Source organism: Penicillium expansum (genome assembly GCF_000769745.1).
Source record: "Penicillium expansum strain MD-8 chromosome Unknown contig362, whole genome shotgun sequence".
In the NCBI taxonomy this organism is placed as follows: Eukaryota; Fungi; Ascomycota; class Eurotiomycetes; order Eurotiales; family Aspergillaceae; genus Penicillium; species Penicillium expansum.
In genome coordinates, this window is record NW_015971526.1 from 563,285 (window position 1) to 583,840 (window position 20,556).

The following is a 20,556-nucleotide window of genomic DNA, read 5'->3' on the forward strand; positions in this document are numbered from 1 at the left end:
GCGATACAAGTCCTCAGCCAAATCACTAGATAGGGCCATCTACAAAGTATGTACCCAACTTCATGCAGCGGGCCGAGCATCCATGTTGTGTTGCGTATGGTTAGTAAATGGCGGTCCACGAGGTGAAACCCATCGTATTTGTAAATATTATTGGGTGGGTTTGTTTCTATTCTCAGATTTGGGCCAGGATGCTTGGGTCCTTGGGGTCTATTTTTGAATACGTTGGACTCTGCACGAAGTAGATGGGCATAAACATCATCACTCCTTTTTTGTATAGCTGTCCTTTGTTATCTATGCACTTAAAAGGGATATGTCGATCAGAGAAGAGAGGTCTCAAGGTCAATAAACTTTCATTCGGCGTCTTGTATTTGAGATTTGAACTAGTGAATGGATAGGTCGTTTGAAGTATAACTTGGTAGGGATGTTGCCGGCATCGGATCTGCTAGAGAGTGATCCATGTGAGAAAAAAGAAAAGAAAACCTACTGGCATTAGAGGGCTTGATTGATCGGGGAGGAAAAGCATCCGCGAATATCGCTTAAAAAAGTACATACCTCGCAGACTAGCAACCCCAGCACATAACCCCCTATACTCCGTTATCTCGCCGGCGATCTCCCCTTCCCCTCATGACTGATGCATCGAATGTTCGCTAGAAGTGCTGGCTAGTCAAGAACATGGCGTGATGGAGCTCTGATTGGCTGCCTCACTTTTTTTCATGCAGGTGAATTAACACGTGCAGTCTCACTCAGATCTATATATTTTTTCTATACTTCGTATGGAGTAGAAATTGAGATGAACTTATATAGGTCAAAATTATAATGGATAGGTTCATCCCACGCAATCAATTACCCCTGATGATTGAGAGGGCTACTCCCTCGACAAAAATATGCTATCGTTGACCGACTAGTACTTGGTATATCTAGTGTATGTAGCTAGGCCAAGATAATATGCACGATAACACAAATACGTAAGACCTCATACGTACTAGCTTGACATGTGCAATTGCCGGAACACGGATTGGATGCTTCTAAGAGAAGCGTAATTCTCAACTTGAGGTGAGGGGTCCCATGGAATAGCAGCTAGGTACTGATTGTATACCCCTATTTAAGTGGAAGTCGCATAGGTTGACGATGGGTACCGTTTTCAAGTATCAGATAGATCTGAATACTGAAGGAAACAGTAGGTATTCCCGGTTATACGTATCTAGAAAAGTAATCTGTTAGGTTTATGCTTTTTACTGCCTTATATTGTCGTAGAGTTACCAGCCTGGCATGTCATATTATTCATTATCCCTTTACAAAGTTATTTTACTGAGAATGAAAGACAACTAAAGATATCCACCAAGAATATCGGAGTGTTCTTGCATAGAACGTCCCTAATATCATCTTGCCAGATAGATAGATCAGATTATGAAAGTCTTATATCGTGAAGGACAGAGGCCGCATAGGCGGACCACTACTCTTGTTGAGAATACATAAAAAAAAAAAAACGACTTGAGAATGACTCAACATGAATGAAGAGACAGAGTCAGGTATGGATATTTTGTTTTGGTGAGAGGTATGTGCAAAGCAGCTGACACCAATGGTGTATGGTATGGATGCCAGGCCCTTACCACCTCCTAAAAATTAATATAAACATATGCTTGAACGCCGGAGATAAAACACAACGTAGTAATGCGTAATGCAGAGCAAAAGCAACTCATGACCGCAGATGTGCATCCAAAGTCTTTCTCCATTTAGGGCCATTGACTCTCATCAGGAAAATGACAGAGCTGCTGGCGAAGCCGAGCAGCCCGAGGATGGTAAACAGCCACCCATTACCGATACCATCGATGATCGGGGCAGTGACGACGGTACCGACGCAGGAGAAGATGTTTCGCATGAAGTTGTTGAGAGCTACACCCTCCGAGGACTTTTTCGGCATGAATTCCGTGAGCATGGTGGTTACCATGCTGAAAATGAGCATGGAGCCCATACCAAAGAAGAAGTTGGCAATCATCTGTTGAAGTTAGAGAGTGCTACTGATGTGTCTGGGGGGCTACATTGAGAGTTGACATACCGGGACAAGCCAGAAGACTCCCCTCTCCGATGCCCAACCATACCAAATCAGGGCTGCCGGGTACATGAAGGCACCAAGCCATGCATTCTCACGCATTCGGTCTTCAGGTCGTAGTACCAGTCTGCCTTTCTCGTCGTATCGATTTGCCTTCTTCGCCTCCCGTTGCATGATGCTATCCATCCATTTGCCTCCAAAGATACTACTGACCATGTAGCCCAGCGAATTTGGAATGTACAGTAAACCAACAATGGTGGTGGAGAAGTTGTATGGCGCCTTTCCAAATGTGTCCTCAACACTGATATTAAGCACATAGAGGGAACCGAACGCGATACTAGCATAGTACACACTGAGAAGGACCGGGAGAAAACGGAGGTAGAGAATGATCTTAAGCGGATCGATGAAAACCATCCTCATCGTCTTGAGCCACCTCGCGGTGGACCGAACAACCTGCTGCGACGAGACTCGACTCAACGGGCGGCTGATAGCTGTATCTTCGTTGTCGGGTTCAGCCATCACAGGCTTTTGTACGGTCAATGTCTCGGGAAGGGCGAATAAGATAAAGATGAGAGTGAGAGCACCAAATGCCGAGAGGAACCACATGGTACTCCGCCATCCCCAGCGCTGAGCTAAGACACCACCAATAATTGGTGCAAACAGGGGTCCGCACAACGGACCTAGATAGAAGATACCCATGGCCCGCCCCCGTTCTCTGGATTCCCAGAGATCGGCGATGGTGCCAGCACCAACCGCCTGGACAGAAGCAGAAGCACCACCGCTCAACATTCGCATTACAATCAGCATTGAAATAGAATCCGAGACGGCACAAAGGCAGTTGAAGACCACAAAGAGAGTAAAAGAAGCCAGGTAGATAGTCCGTCGCCCAAGTCGCTCGCTGAACGATGACCACCACAATGGGAATATCGACATGGCCAGCATGTACAACGCGATCGACAGGTTAGTGATTGTGGTTGTTGTATTTAACTCCTTGGTTACCTGTGATAGTGAAGCTGATAGAAGATTAATTAGTGATGGTCTGACGAATAGTCAATTTGTGTTTGGAGACTCACGGAGAAAGATCGCGCTGCCCATTGGTGCTGTGGCTCCGGCAAGAGCGACGACGAATGTGATGAACCATTTCATTCTGCGAGGGTATGTCTTTGGGTCTTCAACCTCTGCCACCAATGCCAACTGCCCGAACAAGCCTCTACGCTTGAGTCGGGCAACCTTGATAGGAGGACCAAGCTCCGTTAGTTGGCGTTCTAGGCGTGGAGGATTCTCTGGATCATGTTCTTCATCGGCAGTATTGCTGGAGGCACCCGATAGGGAGTGGATGTCATTATCAACTTCTGACTTCGTGTCGGCTATGATTGTTGGTTGTTCTCCGCTGTCCGAGGATGCGACGATGCCGTCCGTCTCAGATTGCCCGTGCATATTGGATGTATGTGATGGAGGGAAAATGTCGACTTTTCCCAATTAAACATAAGATAAATCTGAATCCAAAAAAAAAATAAGGCGCGTAGAGCTTTACAAGAATGAAATATAGCCCTGTGGGAACCCTGGAGGAAACCAGTTGGGCACCTTCCTTGCAAAGAGCGTCGATCCCCTGCTCTGATATGCCTTTAAGATCACCAGTTATCTTTTACAACGGTTGATTGCCGTTGGATATTGTCTTGTGCGAAATAAAAGTGAGAGAAAAAAAAATTCTTGCATTTGGAGACTGTCTGACCGATAAACACCGACAGCGACCGAGTGTAGTTAATAATATTATCTCTTGCCCTTCAGAACAGGGTACCATTGCTGGATTATTTTCCGACATACCAACGCTAGTGCACATTCTATCCTATAAAGATACAAGCCGGCCTATAGAGCCAGTCATCGTTGAGCTCGAGTGTGCCGGTCTTCCGTCGGCAAATCCTGAAGGCGAGTCCCGAGAGAGATTAGAGACTTGCAGTGGTCTATTTTATGATAGAACAAAATCTAAGATAGAACGGAATATGAGACACTCTGATGGCATCAGAAAGTATTTAACAGTCGCAATAGATTTGTCTTGGCTTTCGCTTAATACCCCTGCTTCCCCGGACGTTGTTTTGGCAGTCAATAAATACCCCGGAGTCCTATTGTTATCGTTAATCACCAACCAGGTCTATCTATTGCTGTCCCACCTATATACCACATGCACCTATATTTGGTGGATAGTAGGCCCAGCACGATTATACTATACACATCCAGGTGTTGTGGTAGGTGGTACTTATACTTGCTATGTTTATATGACAGATCGCGAGAATAGAGAGTGGAACTCGAACAATCCAGAAACATTTTGGTTTATACGCCACCGGATCATTACCTTCAACCCAGGTGGACCTGCACGCTCAGGTGGCTGCAAGGAGGTGATTAATAAGCCTAGCAGACTGGGCAATGGGTCCCCGAGGTCAACATGGGATAAAGACGGTGAACTCCACCGCACCCCATCTTACCACCTAGGAAGAACATCACCCCGTGAGACACTATATCAAAGATCAAACCCAACAAAACCGACCTAATGCAAACCAACATTAACCCAAAGGAGGTGCAGGCCCACCTCTCCCAATACACGGGCGACAAATACGTCGAGGGCTGGGCTTCCCTTTGGGACAAGGGCGACAATCTGCCCTGGGACCGGGGATTCCCCAATCCCGCCCTGGAAGACACGCTCGTCAAGCAGCGCCCGACAATTGGCGCGCCTATCGCTACCGATGCACAGGGCCAGTCGTATAGACGGAAGGCTCTCGTTCCTGGCTGCGGGAGAGGTGTGGATGTCCTCTTGCTGGCAAGCTTTGGGTACGATGCATATGGCCTTGAGTATAGCGCGGCTGCGGTTGAGGCATGCAAGAAGGAGGAAAATGATAATGCCAGTTGGTATCGTGTCCGCGACCAGACTATCGGCACCGGGAAGGTTACTTGGATTCAGGGTGACTTTTTTGACGATGCTTGGTTGAAGGAGATCGGTGTCCCGTTGAATGGATTTGATATTATTTATGATTATACGGTATGAATTCCTTTTGTCTCTTGTGTTGCTGCTTGGATTGTCTGTCTACGTTGTGGGATTCATTACAATGCGGGAATACAGAGCCACGTGATTCGATAACAAGAGTGTTGTATCTGTTTTTGTCTATATCTCATGTTTATACGTTCATTGTTTCATGCTGACCACCATGCAGTTCTTCTGTGCATTGGAACCGTCAATGCGACCCAAATGGGCGCTCCGACAGACCCAGCTTCTGGCCCCTTCGCCAACAGGCAACTTGATCTGCCTCGAGTTCCCCCGTCACAAGGATCCCCAGGCCCCAGGGCCCCCGTATGCCTCTCCATCGGAAGCGTATGTGGCGCACCTGAGCCACCCCGGCGAGAAAGTCTCATACGATGCTAAAGGCGTCGTCAAGCACGAACCTCTACGGGAACCGAGCAAAGATGGCCTGGAAAGAGTAGCGCACTGGAAGCCAGAGCGCACGCATGAGGTAGGCCAGGGCGAGAACGGGGTGATCCACGACCGAGTCTCGATCTGGCGTCGTCGTAACTAGATCTGCCGAGAAGCGGAAAGGCATCTATAAAAAAGCCCAAGACAAAATAGATCTGCGATTGCACAGTCAGGCCTCTACTGAAAAGGCCAGGGCAGAAATGAGATTGTGTTGATCTGAGTAACTTAGGACTTCTTCACAAGGGCATTGTAGTGTTCACCGAGTCCGTAGGTGTGGCGGTAGTAAGCGAGCCAGATAACGCGTTTGCGCTTCTCTTCCTCGTCGAAGCTATCGCTGTCACCGCACTCGATTTTCTCCATCCGCCCATCCTTCTGTACAACGTTGATTTCGACACCGTATGCTCGGGCAATCGCCTGCAGCTCCAACTGCCCTCCCCACTCGGCAGTCAATTTGATCTTTCGAGTGTATGACTCTAGGGGCTCTTCCATGAACGCCTCGAAGTCCTCTTTATGTTCCATAATAAAATCCGCCGTCACAGCCCGAACAGCTCGGTAGCCGTCGTGTTGTGGGGAGGCTACTGTGTCGATGCGTGATTGTGTCGAGGGCTGAAGGACGATTCGGCTTGGGTCCGGCCGCAAGCCGAGTCCGGACTCGTCGAGTTGTTTGGCGACTGCTGAGTAGAGGCAGTGCCCATCCGGAGTCACCTCTATTTCCTTCAGACCCAGCTTCTTGAACACAGCGTCCATGACCTCCTGTTCGTTGCCTCTGTAGTTTGTTTGCGTTGCGGCTTCTTCTGCTGCAGCGGCTGACTGGGCGGCTTGCTCAGCTGCACGCCGCGCGAGACGAGCTTTTTGGCGATTTGGTTTTTTTGTGTTGGAGGCAGAGGAAGGCCCTGGAGTGGATTGGGCTGTTGGTTCTGCTTCTTGTGGCTCCTCGGTGGGTTTGTCTTGTTTTGAGTCTTCGTCATCTGCCGGTTGATCGTCTTCCAGATTGAGGTTTTCGAGGTCTTCAGTCGGATCTCCATTTAATTGTGCGATTTCGGCCTGCTGTTTCTCGGACAGATCGCGCTGCATTTGCTCGCATTCATCGTTGACTCCTTTGCGAGTTTTCTTCGTGGCGGACTTTTTCTTTTGCGTGATCCGCCCTTGGAGATCTTTTTGCTCTTTGCGGTGTTTTGACAGAAGGTCATCCATTTTGTAATAGCGAAACGAAAACGAAAATCAACAAGTCTATTGGAATGGGGGTATATGCTACGAACAAAAACAGGCAAAACACCTCGACCAGAGACCCCGCGAAACCCTGACGATGCAGCCCTAAGTTGAGCCCCAAAGAGGCCTAGTGCATAATCCTCGGCATAAATATATTCCGGGTCCGCGTGCCTCGGCTGGTTTCAAGTACTCTCGGCCTCGGGTATGTTCAGAGTGTAACGGGGGGAGCCACGAGGGACAATGTAACAAAAGTAGTCTCTTGTCTTTGTTCTTCTTGGTGTATTAGGTCTAAATCACAATTTCACAATGGATTCCACAAGTCTTTTCAACGTCAAGGTTAGATCGCTACGTGCTCTACCTCTTCGACCATTCTAACGCGCCAGCAGGATAAAGTGGTGCTAGTCACCGGTGGAGCCAAAGGCATCGGTCGCATGATCTCAGAGGGATATGTAACAAACGGTGCCACAGTCTATATCTCATCCCGTGATGCAAAGGCTTGCGAGCAAGCAGCTAAGGAGCTCAATGCCCTGGGCAAGGGCAAAGCCCACGCCATTCCGGCCAATTTCTATAAGCTCGAGGACGTGAAGAGGCTGGCCGAGGAGCTGGGCAAGCGCGAAGGCAGTAAGGAACCACATCCAATGGTCAATTATATCATTTCTGACGACATGTCTTTTTCTTCTAGAACTCCACGTCCTTGTCAACAACTCCGGCTCGAACTGGGGCGCCCCCTACGATGAATACCCCTCCGAGGCCTTCACGCGAGTCCTCACCCTCAACCTCCACCGTGTCTTCGATCTGACACAGCTCGTCACACCACTTCTGGAGAAGGCGGCTACACCGGAGGATCCTTCACGCATTATCAATATTGGCAGCATTGATGGACTCCGTGTTCCCTCGCTCGAGACATTCGCATACAGTTCCAGCAAGGCCGGTTTGCACCACTTGAGCCGGGTGCTCGCCAACCACCTGGGCAAACGAAACATTACGTAAGTATATCTACTGTACTTTGCTTCTCTTTGTTTGTGTATAGAGGACTGATTCGGTTTGCAGCTCCAATACCCTGGCATGTGGTCCTTTCGAAAGTAAGATGATGGCCGCTACCTTGGAGTCATTCGGTGATACTATCAGGGCTGGTGTGCCCCTGGGTCGCATTGGAACCCCGCAGGATGTTGCTGGGTCTTGCTTGTTCTTGAGTAGCCGTGCTGGTGCGTTTGTGAACGGCGCGACTATCACGCTTGACGGCGGAAGCGCTGTCTCTGCCAAGTTGTGAGCATCTGTATGAACAGCGTTGCTGTGGATATCTGTACATAGCTGTGTTATCACAAGCATTATTGATGTTCCTTTGTTAAATGGGACTTCAAGCGTATACTCCGGAATAGAATTCCTAACATTCCAATAAATGGCTGGTTACTATATTAGTCCAAGCCACAACAATCCCGATTTTGAGTCACTGCTTCTAGGAAAGATTTGCAGTATTTATATTTGCTTTTTATCCATCTCGTTCCAGGGCCTCGCCTTTCGAATCGATTCCAAAGTTGTTATCTACAGGCTTATCAGCTCGAGAGCGGCAACATAAGTGGAGCGGCGACATCATCAATTTGAATGCCGTCATTCCCTTTCCACCTCTGCCAGGTTAACAACATCTTTTAGTATCAAGTTCTCTATCACTATCATCTCCTATCCAGTTTACAGCTTCAATACATCCCTTGAATCTGAGACTGTCTGAATCGCCAGACAAGGATCCCCTGACTTTTTTGATCAGATCACGAGTACCGTTGGAGCACAATTGCCCAAGTCATCATATATCAGGCCCATTGGAGCGCCTGTACTTGCTGCTTTAAGTTTCTCGATTACCGGGAATAGTCGGTGTGGACGCATCCTTGCGTAACGCACATTTGAATTTCAAATTGTGCCCTCTCTTCTTCATCCGCCACACAGACCATGAGCTCGTCAGATGGGCGTACCCGGTCTGGTTCCAGCTCCACTGATCCTTTCTCCAATCCAGATGTCTACTATAGCAAGGAGGGTAATATCAACAAGTTCAAGTCGAGAAGGCGTGCATTCTCAGTGGTAAGCAGCCATAACGCTTGACCGGTACCCCGCGGTAGAAGGTACATCAAGCTTATCTTTGACTGGGTACAGGGTTTGAGCGACTACAGCCGCGAAGACATCAATCAGTTCTTTGGAACCTTGCCATCTCGACGTGGTAGTCATGGTATGTTTGTTATAAATACGTTGGATAAGCAGTCAGTGCAAGAGCTGACAGCAGTGGACAGATGAGGCATCAGGACAACCCCGGAAGTTCCTTATTGAGGTGGATGAGACGCTTGCGGCTCTCTTGAAGCAGGAAGATACGGATCAGAATATGCAGATCACTATTGAGGACTTAGGACCTAAGGTATGCTTGATGGTGTCAAATACCAAGGACGACTGCTAATCGTTGTAGGTGCTCTCGGTCGGGACTGCAGCATCCTCTGGACATAAGCGAGTTGATGTGCGGGGCACATACATGCTCTCCAACCTCCTCCAAGAGCTTACAATTGCCAAAGACTACGGTCGCAAGCACATTATCCTTGATGAAGCACGGCTGAGCGAAAATCCAGTAGCGCGGCTATCTCGTCTGATCAAGAACTCCTTTTGGAAGGCCCTCACAAGACGTATCGATGGATCGAACATTGAAGTGGCAGGTCGAGACCCCAAGGATTGGACTGCGGATCCGCGACCTCGGATCTATATCCCGCCGGGTGCTCCAACGCAGTTCGAATACTACGAGCAGATTGCGAAAGATCACCCCGAGCTACGTCTTGATGTCCAGATGCTACCGGCTGTAATCACACCCGATTATGTGATGGAACTCAACGACAAGCCCGGCCTCCTCGCACTAGCTATGGAGAAGAAGCTCAACGAATCGACCGGGGAGACTGATCTGGTCGGTGTGCCGTTCGTAGTGCCAGGCGGTCGGTTCAATGAGCTGTACGGTTGGGATAGCTACATGGAGTCCTTGGGACTACTTGTCAGCGACCGTGTCGACCTCGCCAAGGGCATGGTAGTCAATTTTTGTTTCGAGATCAAGCACTACGGCAAGATCCTCAACGCAAATCGATCTTACTACCTCACTCGCTCGCAACCGCCCTTCCTGACCGATATGGCACTGCGTGTCTACGAAAGAATTAAAACCGAGCCCGATTCAAAGGAGTTCCTGCGCAATGCTGTCCTCGCTGCTATCAAGGAGTACAACAGCGTCTGGGTTACCGCGCCTCGCCTTGATCCAGAGACTGGTCTGTCGAGGTATCGCCCCGAAGGTTGGGGCGTGCCCCCAGAGACTGAGCCCTCTCACTTCGTGCACATTCTCGGCCCATACGCCAAGAAGCACGGAATGAGCTTCGATGAGTTCGTCAAGGCATACAACTCTCGGACTATCCTTGAGCCCAAACTCGACGAGTACTTCATGCACGATCGAGCCGTCCGCGAGTCGGGCCACGACACTAGCTACCGCTTGGAGGGCGTGTGTGGAAACCTCGCCACAGTCGATCTCAACTCCCTGCTGTACAAATACGAAGTTGACATCGCACGAATCATCCGCGTGCACTTCAACGACAAGCTTCCCATCCCAGCAGAGTTCCGCACACCCCAAACCAAGGACATTGAAACCGAGTCTTCGGCAGTCTGGGACCGACGTGCGCGCAAGCGCAAGCAGCGCATGGACCAACTCCTCTGGAACGCCGAGAAGGGCATGTACTTCGACTACGACACAGCTAAGAAGGAGCGCACAGAATACGAAACCGCCACAACCTTCTGGGCAATGTGGGCTGGTCTCGCGTCTCCCGCGCAAGCAGCTGTGATGGTCGAAAAGGCCCTGCCCCGCTTCGAGGCGTTCGGCGGCTTGGTCTCTGGCACTGAGGAGTCGCGCGGTGCGGTGGGATTGGAGCGCCCTAACCGACAGTGGGATTACCCATATGGCTGGGCGCCGCAGCAGATGCTTGCCTGGACGGCCTTCATCCGCTACGGTTACCAGGAGGAGGCGGAGCGGCTGGCGTACAAGTGGGTTTACATGATCACCAAGGCGTTTGTCGACTTCAACGGCGTTGTCGTGGAGAAGTATGATGTCACTCGTCCTATCGATCCACACCGGGTCGATGCCGAGTATGGCAATCAGGGCACAGACTTCAAGGGAGCTCCGCGTGAAGGGTATGTTTTTCTTTTGTTCTTTTTCCCTTTGTGGATATGTTGGATGCTAATTTGATTATAGATTCGGCTGGGTCAATGCCAGTTATGTCTACGGGCTGGAAATTCTTAATGCCCACATGCGACGCTCGTTGGGAACTATCACCCCGTACGAGACGTACCATAGGGCGGTTGTTGCTCAGGATGCATATTGATTGAATTTTTGGTCGCTGTTACAGTCAAAATTGCTGCACAGGTTGCGAGGGCGTGAGCCAAGTCAAGCCAAGAGCAAAAAAGTCCAGGTAGAAGTAAGCAAGATATTGGATCAGGGCATCATCGGGCAGTGTTGACTGCGTAGCGTTGGTTTTCGGTTATGGCTTGTCTTTCAGTCTTTTCCTTTTGCTAAAAGAAGATCCATAAAATGAGAAAAAAGAACGGACGTCAATTTATATCCTCGCTCTACGGTATATCTAGGTGTGCTAGTACAACAAGATGTATGCTTTGTGCAAGCCACGATCTGTTATATACTTGGGGTAAATGAAAACCCCGCCAAACGAGCTTGCCTGCCTGGAGTATACCCCAGAGCCACAACCCGAACCAACGCGAGAATACGCCGATGGATACCTCGGCAGAGCCACACGTCCCCGACCGAAAAAAGACCGCGCCTCAGAGATCCCGAAGGCGCCATTGTAGGGCTCTCTGCAGACAGCAGATCGATAATAGACGGGTGCGGAGCTGGGGATCCCTTATTTTCCCGAGGTAGTTTTCGTGGGGTCTGGGGCTGAGGAAGTGTGGTATGGGTGTATGCACTTGTTCCTGGGGAGTTATTCAGTATTCGTTTTGTTCAAATTTCTGTATAGGTGTGTGGACAGTGTTGTTGGTTGTCTCGTTAAGCATATTCAAGCTTCTCTGATATCTAATGTTCATCCGTGGAAGAGGCACGCGATTCTTTGGGCTATAAGTGAAAATATGGTACCAGAGATGTTCTCTTTAAATCTCTTACACAGGATCCAAAGATACCTTGTTTCATATTTTTGTTCCAGACCCTAGTTTCATTGTATAGTTCCTGATCTACAAGTCTTATCGGCGCTGAATGCGGTTAGTTTGACAGAGCTCAGTTGTGCCGAGGTCCAACTCGTAGGGCGGTTTTGAGTCATTTTCCCTTTAACAAACAAGGTGGACCTTGTGCGATTGGATAGACACATGTGCATGTAATTTGAGAGTATGTACTCCGTTTTCCGGCCTAGTTTGGTGTAGGTGCTGGTGTGGTAATAAGTCCGCATATATGGATAGCATAGTATACTATATATTGAAGTATTACCGAGAGAATAGCAAATTGTGTAACTTGTTGCTTCAAGACTATACAAATTGGATCTACATCTATGTCAATAACACTGATAGCAAAAGTAAACCACCAATGTAAGCACCGAAAACCGCCGAAATCATTTACTGCGGTAGAAACAATAGAGGATCTTGAGGACCGGTGGAGACCCGTCGAATACCGGGGCATGACAAGACGGCAAGGATGACTCAGGCAGACATTGTTCCTGGACAGCGTTTTCTCTCCGAATGATGAGGTTTTTCTCCTAATTAGCCGGACTGTAACACGTATAGCTAAGTATTACAGAAAGACTCTTGTCTGCTTAAGACTATTCCCAACTGATGAACATGCTCGGAGTGCAGTAGTTGATGCACGTGAAAATTACCTTACGCAGTATCTCGTACTGTCACGGTAATGGCATGTGTCTTCGACGTCATCCGGTTTTATTGAACAACAATCGAACATTAACCATAGTATCGCACCAACTTGAACAATCAAGGAAAGAAAGAGGACAAAAGAACAGCTGGAATACAATACTCTCTTTATTCCAGTGAGATGCCGATTATCGTGACATTAAAAGAAGATTTGGTCCAGTCAGCAGTGGCAAAGGACTCTCCCATTAGACCGAGGATCATCAGAGCCTGGATCCTCTCTTCCGAGCCCAGTTGTACCCGCATTCCGCCTTTCGGAGCGCTTTGCCCGTGAAAGATTGGGATATGAAAAAGAGTGTACCTAGGCAATTGGAATGTATTCGTCTGATTCCCGGTGAGCCGAGCGTTTACCGACTGTGACGCATTTGAATGTTTAATAAGTACCCCGGGTTTTCTGGCTTGTGATCGCTTTCTTCTTTTTATTATAGCTTCGCTTCCCTTCTTACCTTGACTTCCTTTTCTTTCTTCCGTCTATACTTGGAATAGCATTGGAACAGACGTGACACTTCCCACGCCTGAATATACTATTTGACTATTTGTACATTTTTTCTGTATTATACCAAAAAGTCATGGGTCTACACGAAGATGAGGACCGCCAGTTTGCGGCAGAGGTCCAGGCCGTTCAGAACTGGTGGAAGGACTCTCGATGGCGCTACACCAAGCGGCCTTTCACAGCTGAGCAGATTGTGGCCAAGCGTGGTAACCTGAAGATTGATTACCCGTCCAATGTGCAAGCAAAGAAGCTCTGGGGTATTGTCGAGTCAAACTTCGAGGTAAGTTTAGCTGGGAAAACATCGGGGTCCACCATTATGTAGATACTAACTAAACACCCCACAAACAGAAAAAGCAGGCCAGCTACACCTACGGATGTCTTGAGCCTACCATGATCACTCAAATGTGCAAGTTCCTCGATACTATCTACGTCTCTGGCTGGCAGAGTTCGTCTACTGCTTCGTCGACCGACGAGCCCTCCCCCGATCTTGCCGATTACCCCATGGTACGTTGAATATACTGGCGATATCAAAAGTTGGCGCATACTTACAAGTACTCCACAGGACACCGTGCCTCGCAAGGTGAACCAGCTGTTCATGGCACAGCTCTTCCACGACCGTAAACAGCGCGAGGAGCGCGTTACTACCCCCGCAGGCCAGCGTGGAAATGTCGCCAACGTCGACTACCTGCGTCCCATTATCGCTGATGCCGACACTGGACACGGCGGTCTGACCGCTGTCATGAAGCTGACCAAGCTGTTCGTTGAGCGTGGTGCTGCCGGTATCCACATCGAAGATCAAGCCCCCGGCACAAAGAAGTGCGGCCACATGGCCGGCAAGGTCCTCGTCCCCATCAGCGAGCACATCAACCGTCTGGTTGCCATCCGCGCCCAGGCCGATATCATGGGCTCCGACCTCCTGGCCATCGCCCGTACTGACTCCGAGGCCGCCACCCTCATCACATCGACCATCGACCACCGCGACCACGCCTTCATCGTCGGCTCCACAAACTCAAGCATCCAGCCCCTCAACGACTTAATGGTGGCCGCTGAACAGGCCGGTCAGAACGGCGCCCAGTTGCAGGCAATTGAGGACCAATGGACTGCCCAGGCCGGCCTCAAGCTCTTCAGCGAAGCCGTCATCGACACTATCAACGCCGGCTCCAACGCCAACAAGAAGAGCCTCATCGACCAGTACCTCGCCGCCTCCAAGGGCAAGAGCAACACCGAATCCCGCGCCATCGCCAAGAAACTCACCGGTGTCGACATCTTCTGGAACTGGGAAACCCCCCGTACCCGCGAGGGCTTCTACCGCTACCAGGGCGGCACCCAGTGCGCCGTCAACCGTGCCATCGCATACGCTCCCTTCGCCGATCTCATCTGGATGGAGAGCAAGCTGCCCGACTACAACCAGGCCAAGGAGTTCGCCGACGGCGTTCACGCCGTGTGGCCCGAGCAAAAGTAAGTTTTTCTCTACTAGGTTTTCCCGTACACTATAGAACCTCCCAACTAACAACCCCCACTAGACTCGCCTACAACCTCTCCCCCTCCTTCAACTGGAAGAAGGCCATGCCCCGCGAGGAGCAGGAGACATACATCACGCGTCTCGGCCAGCTCGGCTACTCGTGGCAGTTCATCACTCTGGCTGGATTGCACACTACCGCGCTTATCTCGCACCAGTTCGCGAAGGCGTACTCGCAAAACGGCATGCGCGCCTACGGCGAGCTTGTCCAGGAGCCCGAGATGGAGCAGGGCGTTGATGTCGTCACCCACCAGAAGTGGAGTGGTGCTAACTATGTCGATAATCTGCTGAAGATGGTTTCTGGTGGTGTGAGCAGTACCGCTGCTATGGGTAAGGGTGTGACCGAGGATCAGTTCAAGAACTGATTTCTCGTGCGGCTCATGTTGATACCCTGATGGTCTTGGCTGTCTATCTCTATAAATGTGCTTGATGTCTTGTTTCTTTGTCCATTGTGGCGTTTTCCTTTTTGTTTCTAAATAGTCTTGATTTGATTCCCTGTCGGTCTTGCTCTCCTGTTGGATGTGTGAGCCGATTTATTTTGCATTTTGGAAATCACAGCATATTTGATTTACATCTTGATTGAATGTGACTTTTTCGGAGGTATTCGATTGAATTTGTAGCTATAGAAAAGCTCTATAATGTTAAGGTTGTAAACTGTAAATGGATATCAGAACCAGTGATAGATCAGATGGAGAATCTTGAAGTCAGCAATGGATTATGTCGACTATAGAAACGACAGATGCAACAACGCTGCCAAACTATTATATTTTCTACATGGTGGTCCTATAAGCTTTGTTTTGCAATATGATGGACATTATATTCCACGTAACACTCGCAGGATAGATGCTATTTATCAAAAGATAAGTCTGAAGATATGGCTGTAGATGAAAAAGCCACCGGGCTGTCCAGGTATCGGCTGTAGAGAGAAAGTTGCCGTAAAGTTCAAGGGCTTATCAAACGCATTATCGATCTATTGTATCCAAGATTAGGCATTAGCTATAATCACTCTTAGTAGATTGAATAGACTGCTTACAGCTAGACTTCCAGTAACAACCACTAGAACACCTGAATTAACAGACGGGGTAGCGTCTGTAGACGATATCATAGTCTTTATGGTCTTCAGCTCGGGTTTCTGAAGTAAGTGACAAGTTAGACGTGGATATTCATTATGCATTCACTTTCATAATTAGAAACACTTACAGTCAAGGCTGACATGATGTTCTGCGTGCCTTGTTGTTGGTTGCCCTCCCATGCTAACATCGACTCCGGACGCTAATCAAGTCAGGTTCCTCTTTAAAGATTGTATAATCACCTCGTCTCCAGAGTATTTTGTGGACTGGAACATACATAGAGCGAGGTCAGGTTGTTCCTTGCCTCCCAGTTATCGAACGTTCTAAAGTAGTGCTGGACAAAGGCATCTAGATAAATTTAGCAATCATTCCGCAGGTCCATATTTCAGCAAGAATAGTTGAAGATAGATAGATATAGAGAAGCTAGGGCTACATACTGGAGACTGCTTGATAATCCATTGTTTGCTGAACGCAAGACTTATTAGCGAGCTTCACTCAGTTGCTTTGGAACTTCCACGACTAGTTATAGTAGGATGCAGAAAGTGTGTAAAGCGTACAGAGCTAGCGTTTGATTTAAACGTGGTCGATTGTTGAGTGAAAGCAGAATTGTAATAATTAAAATGGAATTGTGACTCCAAACACACACCTTTATATAGTCGAGCGCAAGTTGCTCCCCCATCTGCATGTAATAATAGGAATGTGCTGGCAATGCATGGAGCTATTGCAAAATCTACTGACCGCAAGTCTTCAGCTATGTACACACCAGCCATAAAGAAGTACATCAGACTACTAATGGTCGATCAATATCTAAATCGAGTATGTAGATCGGCAAGGATGGTCGATGTCCTGCATGATGTTGTTTCAATTTTGGATTCTTCAGCCGATGCCCCAACCAGCCGCTTCACATCCAGTGCCCCTCCACGGGCATGCATGCCTCGCCATTACGGCGTGTCTGTCCTATTTTAAGGTGGTGCGGACTCGATGCTCTCAAGAGTGGTGCTGTTAGTTGTTTCCTAGCTAACTGTATTTATTGTAGTCCTTGAACGGGGAGCGCTATCGATAATAGTCGTGCTCTCGAATTTGTGTGATGTATCATATCCCCAATTTACCCACAATCAAGTCGCTAGCTGCACTACACTGAGTATTGAACTTTGTGTAGTTCTCTTGTCGGAACCGATGATCAGCGTGCTAATTGTGAACTTTGATATTTGTCTTTCTGCTACGAGGTGGGCATGAATAGATCGTTGGATTCTTAGTCCAGCGCGGAGTACGGAGTACAAAATATAAACACGGAAGATTTTCCGGGGAAGTAGCGATAGATATTTTGATATGGTGGGAAGAAATAAAACATAGCGGCAACAGCGTTCTTCCTTTAGGAATAGCAAGTGCTATCATGGAAATACCTGGTAAGAAGGTCAATGATAGCATATTCGGTACATTCGTTCAGTATAAGATGAAGTTGCTGTGCTCTCCTCTGTATACATATTCACGGATAAGGCGTGCTCCACAACGATCTAATCGCCGGGAACATCCATGGATGGATGGTCTGGGATGAGGTCAGCGGTCGCGTAATCCATGGATGTACATTGACTAAGAGCGGGCGCACTTCCAAGCAAGACGAGTTCCTCTGGAATCTGTGTCCCCAATTAAAAAATGTAAGCAAGCGACTGGATGGAAAAAGACCCCTAACAAGCTCTCTAGTTGCTTTGAGCGTGAAACTCGGTGCATGAGGAATACCTTACGATGGTGAACCGGAACAATCAACAGTACAGTACTCCGTACAGTTTTAATTATTTTAATTATACGTGGATTACAAATTTATCCGCTCTTTATGATACCCCAATTCAATGATTCAATGATTCAATGTGTCTTTTTACGTGGCTTTTTCCATAGGGTAGAATTATATAGTAAGTCGTTTACCACAGGTTATACATAGAAAAGTGCTTTATTTACCGCCTTCACATACAAAAGATATCTCAAAAGACATCTCAAGGCCTGTCTCATATAAAGTGAAATCTACTGAAATCTAAGCTAATAAGAGTGTCCCCACTTTTAGATTCGTCTAGAACACAGTACACCTGAGTAATAGGATTTGGAGAAGACCATCTTGAGCGGGGTAGTTCGTGTGAAGCCGCGGTTCATACTTGGATCTATTTCATTGGGATGATGGGATTATTACCTACAACATAGGTACTTCGTACTTGAATCCATAAAATAGACAAAGAAAAAAACAAGAAAAATCACCGGCGCAAAGACCTAAACTAGAATGAGCCGAGAGCTCGGAGCATGGTGGGCCTCTGAACAAATAGGGGTTGAGATATAGGAAAACCTTGAAACCTTGGAAGCTATAGAATTGCCTAGGTAATTTCACTGAGGAATGTCTATTTTATGGAGCGGGGACATACGGCCCACCCTTATATATCCGTAGGCAGCTCACTTTCTCCTTTCTCTCCATTTGATCTTAATATATTTTAATCTATCTCCATCATGGCTGGACTACCCGAGTTTAAAGCTACCTCGCTCGATGAGATTCCCGCGCGCGTCTCCACAGCCCGCAAGGCGTTCAGTGAGCACAAGACCCGCGACTTGGAGTTTCGCCTCGTCCAGCTGCGCAAGCTGTACTGGGCGTGAGTACTGAATGCTTTTATGTTTTCGGTCAATGCATTAACAATTTCCTAGCATCAAGGATAATGAAGAAGATATTATGGAGGCCTGCGCCCAGGACCTGAACAAGCCTCGGTTCGAGACCAACCTCGGAGAGAGCGGATGGCTCCTGAACGACATTGTCTTCACGACGCGCAACCTGCACAAATGGGCCAAGGATGAGAAGGCCTCCGATATCGATCTGGCCTTCAAGTTCATGAGCCCCAAGATCAGAAAGGATCCTCTGGGAACTGTCCTGGTCATTGGGTACGCCTCCCTCCCTCGCGATACGCCGTGAGAAATACCCGAAGACTAACAAGCTCTTTTTAAGTGCCTTTAACTTCCCCTTCCAGTTGACTCTCGCTCCCGCCATCGGTGCCATCGCCGCTGGAAACACAGTGGTGATCAAGCCTAGCGAAAATGCCCCCCGCAGCGCCGCTGTCATGCAAAAGATCATCGAGGCCAGTCTCGACCCTTCATGCTACACAATCATCCAGGGCGGGATCCCCGAGACACAGGCCTTGCTGACCGAACGGTGGGACAAGATCTTCTTCACCGGTGGTGCCACCGTCGGACGCATCATCGCCAAGGCCGCTGCACAGCATCTGACCCCTGTCGTGCTCGAGCTGGGCGGTATCAATCCCGCCATCGTGTCCAAGAGCGCCGACCCGCGTCTCGTCGCTCGCCGCATGCTATGGGGTAAGCTTCTGAATGCAGGCCAGCTCTGCACCTCGCAGAACTACCTGCTGGTCGACAAGTCGCTCGTTCCAGAGGTCGTAGAGGAGTTCAAGAAAGCCTACAAGGAGTTCTACCCCCAGGGTGCTAAAGGCTCGCCCGATTACTCGCGCATCGTCAACCCGACCGCCTTCGCCCGTCTCAAGTCCATGCTTGATAATACTAAGGGCCAGATCCTTATGGGTGGCACTATGGATGAGAAGGAGCTGTTCATCGAGCCGACCGTTGTTCAGGTTGACTCGGTTGAGGACTCCATGTGCTCGCAGGAGAGCTTCGGTCCCTTCATTCCCATCTTGCCCGTGGAGAACCTTGACGAGGCTATCAGCCTGGCCAATGGTGTCCAGAGCACACCTCTGGGTCTCTACCCCTTCGGTAACAAGGCTGATGTCAACAAGAGTAAGTTTCTCTTTTTTTTTCCTGCATCTCATCCTCCGCAAAGACAGCTATTCTAACCCTCTTTCCTAGTTGTATCTTCCACCCGCTCTGGTGGCGTTTCCTGCAACGACGCCGCGCTGCACATTCCAACCCTGCCCTTCGGTGGTGTCGGCGAGAGTGGCTACGGTGCTTACCGTGGCCGCTCCAGCTTCGACGTCTGGGTGCACCGTCGCCCTATCACCTCCACCCCAAGCTGGTTGGAGTCCCTCCTGGCTATCCGGTACCCACCGTACGCCGGAAAGATCAGCAAGTTCAATGCTGCCAGCGCCCTGCACCCCGACTTTGACCGCAACGGCAACAAGCTGAGTCTCGGCTGGCTGCGCTACATCTTCACTTTGGGTGGAGGCAGTGCGAAGGCTGGAGCCGGCAGAGCTGTTGCTATTGCTGCCAGTAAGTAATCTTTCCTCATCTCTTTTCCTTTTTTTTTTTTTGCCATTTCTGTGAATATTTCCCATATCTTGCACATCTGTTTCGTGGGTGGGTTTAATCTGGTCCTGGAGACTTTTCTCCGGATGAAGGAGAACTAAATTCCAAGATCCCTGCACCAACCCTGTCTGTGGCTGCTTATATGCTTCAGACGCATAATCCCTGCCTATATTATATACCCCCAAGCTCATGTACTGGCTTAATCCTGTTATACCCCCTCCGAGGATGTCTATCTCTGCCATTTCACCTCCTTTCTTTGAACATGCTGTCATACCCTGGAATCGAGAAAAAAAAAGATAAGCTCATAATCTGTGAAACTTAATGAAACTTACCTTTTCCTTGTTCCCCTTTCATTCTATTGCGCTTTCACCCCTCTTTCAATCATTTCAATTTGCAGATCATACCTATCAAAGCTTTTGAAAATTACAGTCTAACCCGTAATAGTTGCCTACGTCGTCCTACAGATCCTCGAGCGCCGATCTGCGAAATTGTGAACGTGAATGCTCACCCCTGAACTTGGATACCCCGCTTAGGATCTACTACTTTTGCGCTGATCACTCCTTGTCTTGGTATGGGAGAAGTTAAGCTTCGGCTTGGAGT

General features: G+C 48.8%; 8 protein-coding genes across 8 annotated transcripts; 5 read left to right on the forward strand and 3 right to left on the reverse strand.

Moving 5' to 3' along the window:
- Window positions 1-1,696: 1,696 nt before the first annotated feature.
- Window positions 1,697-3,487, reverse strand: PEX2_105050 (MFS transporter; the record flags this gene model as incomplete). The annotated part of the gene is made up of 3 exons (XM_016747773.1): window positions 1,697-1,996; window positions 2,057-3,063; window positions 3,124-3,487. 3 exons carry the CDS (start codon window positions 3,485-3,487, stop codon window positions 1,697-1,699), a joined length of 1,671 nt encoding a protein of 556 aa, XP_016593260.1.
- A 1,108-nt stretch (window positions 3,488-4,595) lies between these two features.
- On the forward strand, window positions 4,596-5,613 carry PEX2_105060 (putative thiol methyltransferase; the record flags this gene model as incomplete). The annotated part of the gene is made up of 2 exons (XM_016747774.1): window positions 4,596-5,081; window positions 5,254-5,613. 2 exons carry the CDS (start codon window positions 4,596-4,598, stop codon window positions 5,611-5,613), a joined length of 846 nt encoding a protein of 281 aa, XP_016593261.1.
- A 122-nt stretch (window positions 5,614-5,735) lies between these two features.
- PEX2_105070 (deubiquitinase OTU2) lies at window positions 5,736-6,704 on the reverse strand (the record flags this gene model as incomplete). The annotated part of the gene is made up of 1 exon (XM_016747775.1): window positions 5,736-6,704. One exon carries the CDS (start codon window positions 6,702-6,704, stop codon window positions 5,736-5,738), a length of 969 nt encoding a protein of 322 aa, XP_016593262.1.
- Window positions 6,705-7,025: 321 nt separating this feature from the next.
- PEX2_105080 (short chain dehydrogenase/reductase family) lies at window positions 7,026-7,989 on the forward strand (the record flags this gene model as incomplete). The annotated part of the gene is made up of 4 exons (XM_016747776.1): window positions 7,026-7,055; window positions 7,106-7,340; window positions 7,402-7,705; window positions 7,770-7,989. The coding sequence occupies 4 exons, from the start codon at window positions 7,026-7,028 to the stop codon at window positions 7,987-7,989; spliced, it is 789 nt and encodes a 262-aa protein (XP_016593263.1).
- Window positions 7,990-8,660: 671 nt separating this feature from the next.
- PEX2_105090 (alpha,alpha-trehalase) lies at window positions 8,661-11,098 on the forward strand (the record flags this gene model as incomplete). Its single annotated transcript, XM_016747777.1, has 5 exons — window positions 8,661-8,789; window positions 8,862-8,934; window positions 8,996-9,117; window positions 9,166-10,907; window positions 10,969-11,098. The coding sequence occupies 5 exons, from the start codon at window positions 8,661-8,663 to the stop codon at window positions 11,096-11,098; spliced, it is 2,196 nt and encodes a 731-aa protein (XP_016593264.1).
- A 2,106-nt stretch (window positions 11,099-13,204) lies between these two features.
- Window positions 13,205-15,012, forward strand: PEX2_105100 (isocitrate lyase 1; the record flags this gene model as incomplete). Its single annotated transcript, XM_016747778.1, has 4 exons — window positions 13,205-13,408; window positions 13,477-13,632; window positions 13,691-14,586; window positions 14,652-15,012. The coding sequence occupies 4 exons, from the start codon at window positions 13,205-13,207 to the stop codon at window positions 15,010-15,012; spliced, it is 1,617 nt and encodes a 538-aa protein (XP_016593265.1).
- A 488-nt stretch (window positions 15,013-15,500) lies between these two features.
- On the reverse strand, window positions 15,501-16,176 carry PEX2_105110 (nuclear transport factor 2 family protein; the record flags this gene model as incomplete). The annotated part of the gene is made up of 5 exons (XM_016747779.1): window positions 15,501-15,617; window positions 15,681-15,779; window positions 15,848-15,919; window positions 15,995-16,065; window positions 16,155-16,176. The coding sequence occupies 5 exons, from the start codon at window positions 16,174-16,176 to the stop codon at window positions 15,501-15,503; spliced, it is 381 nt and encodes a 126-aa protein (XP_016593266.1).
- Window positions 16,177-18,204: 2,028 nt separating this feature from the next.
- On the forward strand, window positions 18,205-20,450 carry PEX2_105120 (hexadecenal dehydrogenase; the record flags this gene model as incomplete). The annotated part of the gene is made up of 5 exons (XM_016747780.1): window positions 18,205-18,344; window positions 18,397-18,627; window positions 18,692-19,491; window positions 19,561-19,920; window positions 20,401-20,450. The coding sequence occupies 5 exons, from the start codon at window positions 18,205-18,207 to the stop codon at window positions 20,448-20,450; spliced, it is 1,581 nt and encodes a 526-aa protein (XP_016593267.1).
- Between the last annotated feature and the right edge of the window lie 106 nt (window positions 20,451-20,556).